This window comes from Austrofundulus limnaeus, unplaced genomic scaffold (assembly GCF_001266775.1).
Source record: "Austrofundulus limnaeus strain Quisiro unplaced genomic scaffold, Austrofundulus_limnaeus-1.0 Scaffold76, whole genome shotgun sequence".
Classification (NCBI taxonomy): domain Eukaryota; kingdom Metazoa; phylum Chordata; class Actinopteri; order Cyprinodontiformes; family Rivulidae; genus Austrofundulus; species Austrofundulus limnaeus.
Window position 1 is genome coordinate 9,039 of NW_013952478.1, and position 7,224 is coordinate 16,262.

At 36.8% G+C, this 7,224-nt stretch overlaps 1 protein-coding gene across 1 annotated transcript in view; it reads right to left on the reverse strand.

Moving 5' to 3' along the window:
- Window positions 1–322, reverse strand: part of LOC106519376 (carbonic anhydrase 4) — a gene marked incomplete at its 5' end in the record, with an annotated part of 5,893 nt that extends 5,571 nt beyond the window's left edge. Inside the window, 2 exon segments of the mRNA XM_014011010.1 lie at window positions 1–74; window positions 158–322. Of these exon segments, the coding sequence (XP_013866464.1) occupies window positions 1–74; window positions 158–322 (239 nt within the window).
- Between the last annotated feature and the right edge of the window lie 6,902 nt (window positions 323–7,224).

Consider the following 7,224-nt stretch of genomic DNA (forward strand, 5'->3'; position numbering starts at 1 on the left):
GAACTGCACAGCCTTGTACGTGGTGGGCAGGCCTCCACCTGTGATGGTGCTGATGTGAGGAACTCCAACCTGAACTGAAGTGGACACAACAGGAGCAGAGTGTGTTTAAAAGACGGCTTTGAAGCCTCTGAAGGAGTTTAACAGACGAGCGGCTCACCGGAGTGGCCGTTGTTTTTGATGGAGCTTCTGAAAATCTGCTGGTAATTCTCAAAGCGCAGAGGAGTCAGGCGCTCATCTTTCAAGGTCTTCCTGGTCACAATGTTGATGGGAGACTGGTTTCTCCCTGCACAGTCCCTGTTGGCATGGTTCCACTTCTCCGGTGCTAAAACACAGCAATAAACAGGATTAAATGAGTTAGATTGATCATTTTCTGCTCACTTTGATGGCACTTTTCAACATAATTGATCCTTATTCAGCACCTGACAGCATTCAAACCATCAACAATTAAAGATGGACAAAGCAACTTCAATATCTCCCAGTGTACAAGTTTAAAGCCTACATGTTCATTTGTGTGGAGCAGTTATGTTGTGTTTATGGTGCCAGTGTATGCAACAATGTGGTATATTGAATAGAAGTGCAATCACATGACTACTCAGGTCAGAGAGAGCGGCCATGTTGTTCAGGGCAAGGACAACTCAACAGACTGTACTGTAGCTGGTGAACCATGGCATATTAAATTTAGAGCCACCTATCTGACACTCTACTGCTACTGACATTCATTATTTTGATTTGATAGAAATACTTGTCAGAACATATTATCATTTCAGACAAAAACATGTTGCCAAGGTACACACATCTGCAATGAATGTTTCTAATATGRAGAAGCTATTGAAAAACAAATACTCGAACACACAAATACAAAGTCCCACCTGCACACTAACAAGTTGTCACTTTGTCAATCACAATTTTACATGAAATATTTCACCTCAAATCACTAATTAAAACTAAAAATATAACTTTAAATGTATGTTAATAGTCCAGATATGAATAAGGTTTCTTTTAGACTAATTCTGTCTGTCATTGGGGTCATGTCTGGAGTACCACAGGGATGAGTCAACGGTCCTTCGTGTTTCTATAAGCATAATTACATTCAGGTAAAATCTGTAAAAAGGGTTAAAGTAGTTTAATGTTTTTCTGTGAAGTTAACCKGTCTGCTTGCTTTTCACTTTTATTACAGTGATACAGCTGGTTAAACCTTATCTAAAATGTCACTACAAAGTTTTTAATAAACTAGAAATAGTTATTTTAGATTAATTTAAACAAGCTTTACTACCGAGTTTTCATGTATCTATGTCACACTAAAGCTAAGTATTAACACTAACTAATCCCAAACTTCTTCTTACTCCTTATAAATAAAACAAATTCCATAAAGAAGGAAAGTTTTATGGAATTTGTCACACAAACCCAAATCAAAGGGATTACCAGCTCTCATCAATCTACCTTTGGTCACATAAAGGAGACAGTGTCAAGGTCAGAATTTTAGTCTGCACCATTACCTACGCGCAGCCATGTTTGCTCAAGCCAGGAGAGCTGGTGGTAACAGATGGTGTGTGTGACAGTGTGTCCAACACCAGCCACGGCCAGCTTTACTGAGAGGGAAAATAGACATGTGTCCTGACCACTGAGTCCAAACACGTATGCAAGTGCCAAACCTCTGCCTGAAAGCCTGGTCTACTCAACCCTCAGAATTTCAGCCAAACATCTTAGAATTCATTAGCTCTGACCGGGAGTTTGGTCACCTTGTGAGTCTGTGTGTGCTTTGGATATTTGAGAGGTGATTATGTTTGTCTGCACAGGGACAGATTTTGTAAACCTACCATGTTTCTAAATGTGCAACACAAAGTTGCATGGTGCTGCAGATTTTTAGCCATTGTCCAATTTACAGATTTCATTTAGTGTAAAAGCTTTTGAAACATTCATTGAGCAAACTTATTTTAAGTAATATGTTAAATTACTTAGTGTCACAGTTTCAAGGTTTTGACATTGCAGGGCTGATAAAATGAAAATATCTAAACACAAGAATTACGGAATACAAATAAACCTAATTATCAAAACACAAAATATTAAAAACAAACTAACAAAACAAACTGATTCTGACAATTAGCTGTGGTGACTTTTTGTACTGGGTAATGTGTTTTAGATATGTAGCCAGTGATTTCTTTCTTCTTTTTTTATTTTTATTTTCAGAGCTTTCTTAAAATTTGTCCAGCGGTTCTCATGATAGTTTGAGAATAGACACACAATGCTTATTCTGATACGTAATATTAAAATTTTAAGCTAATTGTACAATCGATTGTTGATGATGTAATTCCATCACATGGGAAGTACCATGTGTTTTGTCAAGCAGAATCCACCCACCCCACACCCTCTTCTCGCCCCCTAAGCTGCTGTACTAAATCCCTCAGCCAGTTTTCCATGAAAAAATGAAGGAAGAACAATTGTCTCTGTGGTTAAGGAGGAAAAAAAGATACTGTGAAGAGTGAAAAAAAAGTAAAACTCTTTACTGTCTGCAGCTCGGTTCTTACCATTTAATGTAAGGAGACATTCAAAACATTTGGATCATTCAAAAATGTCACATTGCTACGTCCCATATACCCAAAATGGCCCTGTGGTGGCCCACATGTTGTTTGACAGAGGTAATCCATGCATGGGCCAGCACCACATCACAACTGGTCCATTTGTGGCATGCCTTCTTAAAAACAGTGCCATCACTGACAGACATCACATACATCTGGTGAACAAAGCATTTGCCATTCCAACAATCAGCTCCACACCAGACATGGTCCACACCTGTCTGCGGGAAACTACTTTTATCAGAAGACCTTTATGGATGTCAATAATAAAATAATATATTTTTGTCACTATCCCCACAGTAAATGCACAAGTGGTTTATAATACTGTGTGTTAACTAAACATATAGAATTGCACAATAACAAATTACCTCAGCTTTATTTTATTTTTTATGATGGTAGTTTGCACCAACTCTGAAATAACATTGTGTGTCTCTTATTTAAAAGGCAGAAAAAAAAAAAAACACCCTCAGTACCCCACTTGTTATGGGCACAATAAACAAGCCCCATGGGGAAAATTATCTCAACCAAATGAGTTCTCTTGTGGGTTTGACTTGACTTTTGTGGTTCAAAGCTGTTGTTTTGCCTCTTCGAACACTTTTGGCTGAATCTACACATCAGAGTAAAACATCACAAGAGTCTCTGCCATGGCAGATTAAAACAATAATGAAAAATAAAATAAAATAATAAAGCAGTGGCACTGTCAGTGCATTAGTATCTCTTATTCTTCAGCAATGTACACAACACTTTATCTGTATCCACACGCTCCACAAAACACTGCTGAACTCCTGACACACCTTGCTAAAGTGGAGGGAAAAGAGACCAATTTTTCCAAGTCCATTGTAATGCTTTCAAGGTGAAAAGGCCCACTTCAGTCTCAGAAAGAAGCACTTTTAGGAAGACTAGTAAGATATCTATTTTGAAAAACATAAAAAGCAAAACATGGAGGAGAGTGGAAAGATTTGTGTTCAATCAGGCACAAAGGCATTAACACTATTTGTGTTTTTTTTTTTCTTTGCATGAACACACGGACAAAAAAAAAAAAAAAAAAAAAAAAAAAAACAAGAAAAAATGCTGAGAGCAATATGAGGTGGAAACCCCAGGAAGCAATGTTCACATAGCATTTTCAAAATGGCAGATAATAGACTTCTCCCATGCGTGTAAACATTGCATTTCCATAGAAATGGCCTCTTTCTGTGTTTCAGACGGGTAGTCATGGATGAGAGAGTTATGTGGCACTCACCTCTTAATCTAGTTAGATGTTTCTAAAACTGCACCGGCTCGAGGGTTCAAACAGAACGTAAAAATAAAAATAGGCATGGATGGCAATTTGAATTTTCCATCAAACAATGGGATACTGCCAATAAATAAGAAATGCTTTATTTCAACAAATCGGTTGTTGTTGTCAGGGCTGTTACATCCTCCTTTGATGGGATGAAGCAGAAACAGAAAATAGATGAAAGCCTGCAAGATGTTTGAATTATGCCCTTTTATTTCAACAGTTTTTTTTTCTTATTGTTTTGATTTTGTAAACTGATGAGTGTGAAGTCAACAAGATATTAGGAAGATGAAATAAATGTTTAGTAAAAAGTCATTTGACACTTTAGGTAAAACTTCTGTTTTGAAATAAACATAGTGGAAATTTGTGCTGGTCAATTATTACTTTGTTGTAACAATATTGTTGAAAGCCTGTTGATTTCATTTAAATGACTTGCCAAATTCAATTTCTTTGGTAAACCTCACATTTATGATGCGATGCAAATAATTGAACAGATTTAAAAGTTGAAAGAGTAATACTTGTCGTGCCCCAGAATGGTTTGTTTTAAGCAACTGTTTCCCCCAGAGCAATATTGTGGACTAGCCCTGTATTAATGTCTCAAAATAAGCTGATTTAATGCCATTGACAAATGAATTGCATCTCCCATAATGCACATGGATCATGGATGGGAATTCCCAGTCCAAACGTGGAACAGCAACTACTCACCACAACACTGTTTCTATCCAGAAAAATACCGCATGGATCTCAGTTGTTGTTAGTGGTGCTCAGACATGGCAATGCTTTGAAAAAAATGTGACAATTTGTGTTTAGTGAAAGTCAAATATGAAACATCAAAATTAATTACAACTGGCCCTTTGAGGACCACCATATCTCTCGTGTGGCCCTTTGCGAAAATGAGTTTGACCCTCCTGCTTTAAATGGTCACACATTAAGGTGAATGTATTTTGGGGTTGAGAAATATTAAGCATTTGACTTGTAGGTGTCCATGGAACAATCACCATTTTTTCTTCGTCAATACTAAATATCTTATTGACTTTTGTTTTGTGCTGTTGATACCCAGATACTGGCACTCAGGTGCCCGATTGATTCATGATTGACAGCACATGCGATCAAGCAGTGGCAATTACAAATATTTACAGTTAGGGCCCAAACTCTATCATCCAAGATTGCAGAGCAGGGTTTATCAGATATACTTCCAGAATTAGGGAGTGGAAAGAGTGAAATGACCTGTGAGCACTGCAGTCCTGACATCAACCCTATTGAACAGCTGTGGGGTCAGCTAGGTTGTGCTGTTCTTTCCAGATTGACCACTCTTATATTCTGTAAAACAGAAGCATGATACATAACATATGGAGTCCTGGCGACTGCAACATTTTGAATGAATTTTAATACAAACAGGCCCAGTAAACAGAATACCAAAGCTGGGAGACTTGGCCAAAACAAACAAAAGTGGGAGAAAGCCACAAACCAGAAAATCAATTGTCAGAATTGAATTGTTCCACCAAGTGTACAATCCAAAAATTTAACTATAATGCATAAAACATGAAAACAGAACCCATAACTATAACAATAACATGATGCAAAGCTGTGTCACTAGTCAAAGAAGCAGAAGAGAGTAAGAAGACAAAGTGCAAAACCAGTAACCAGCAGACATCAACCCAGCTCCATCAGCCTCCAACCTGCCAACCTCTCCATTCTTTAATATGAGGAAGCTTATCCCGTTCAAGTTTCTAAGCCAATCAGGTCTGAAAACAGATCACATGTTAATCAAGCAGACACTCATTCTTAAAAATGATACAGTGACATGTAACACCAGCAAAACCACATTGACTGAATTGTGACAAATGCTTGTTGAGAATGGGATTCCTTCCCACAGTGTGTGYCCAAGCTGGTGAGCAGCATGAAGAGGAGGTGCCAAGCTGTTGTGGCTGTTTGATTCTTTTACATGCTACAGATTTCCTTTGTTTGATAAATGAATAAATAGATAAATTGACAATATGTCTTCCTTCTTAGGACTTCAATCATCCAATCCATTTATCAACACCAAACAAAAGTCAATTGTATTATAATCTATTTGGCATTGAGAGGGATGGTTTGACAAGTTGTTTTTTTTTTTTTTTTTTTTTCATGGGGGCCAACCCACACACTCAACTCTGCTGTTCAAGCCACAAATACATTTTCCCTTACAAATTCAACATCATTTATGGAGAAATAAACAGGCTTTCCACATGAATAAGATAAACAGATCAACATTTTGATTCAACTTGAAAATAATGCTGCTTAAAGACAGTGTTCTCCAAATTTGACTTGTGCTGTCTTGAAAGAAGTTCCTTTCTTGTCCAAACTTCAGTTAATTTGGTTAATTTGCATTTGCTAATTGAACTCCTTTGAATAATTGTCTGAACTTGCAAATAAGTTACAGCCAAATTAAAAGTGGCGATTTGACTGAAACTTAACCAATTGGACCAAAACAACATTAAACTTAATTGTTTATGCCAATATAGCTAATGAGGCTTGCTGAAATAACTGTATGGTGCAAGAGATATTTGTACAATAATGACCTCATCTGTAACTTGTTCAGTTGAAAGGAATTCTGAACTTTTTAAAAATCTTACATGGGAAAATTATTCTAAACCCAATGAGAATGGAGCATGGTCTCAGAGGAAAGAGGGAGCAATTGAGCACAAAGTTAGTTACAAGGGTTTAATTTGATAACCCACTTACCTGACCTCAAAAATCACATGAGCAATATTTATCAGGCATGGATTTTCAAATGTCTTTCTTTATAGTGCRCTCCACCATAAAAGGTAACAGAATATTGTTCTGATATTCTCACTTTATTTTGAAAATGACTCATGGATTCTWATTCAGAATTCAGAAGAAGCCAAAGCAAAACCTGAAACCAGATGTAAATAATCTTTAGTGTGCTTGTATCTCATTTTGTTGCAATAGACTGGGGTATTATGTGTTATCATCTTATCTATTTGTGAGTGTTTTGTAGACCTGATAGCAGAAAAAAACAGTTCATATCACAAAACTAATCCTCACCACKTAAATTTGCCTCGAACACCTGTTGTGCACTTCTTTTTAGTCAAAGATCTGATGTCATTTTGAAGAATTTCTGCTGCATAAATTTGCATTTCTGGCAGAAGAAATGCTTTCATTTTTGACTTTGAAGGAATAAAAGAAAGTAGATGAAGACAGTGTAGATTTGAAGTGATAGTCTGTTTGCACAATAAAAAAATCTGTAAGTTCCATTTCCCATTTTGTTTTCAGAGAGTTGCTGCCCTTTATCTAAAAGGCACTTCATTCAGGTTTCAGACATGTAACTGCGTTTTGTATTTCTTTCAATTAAATAAATACACTATATATATA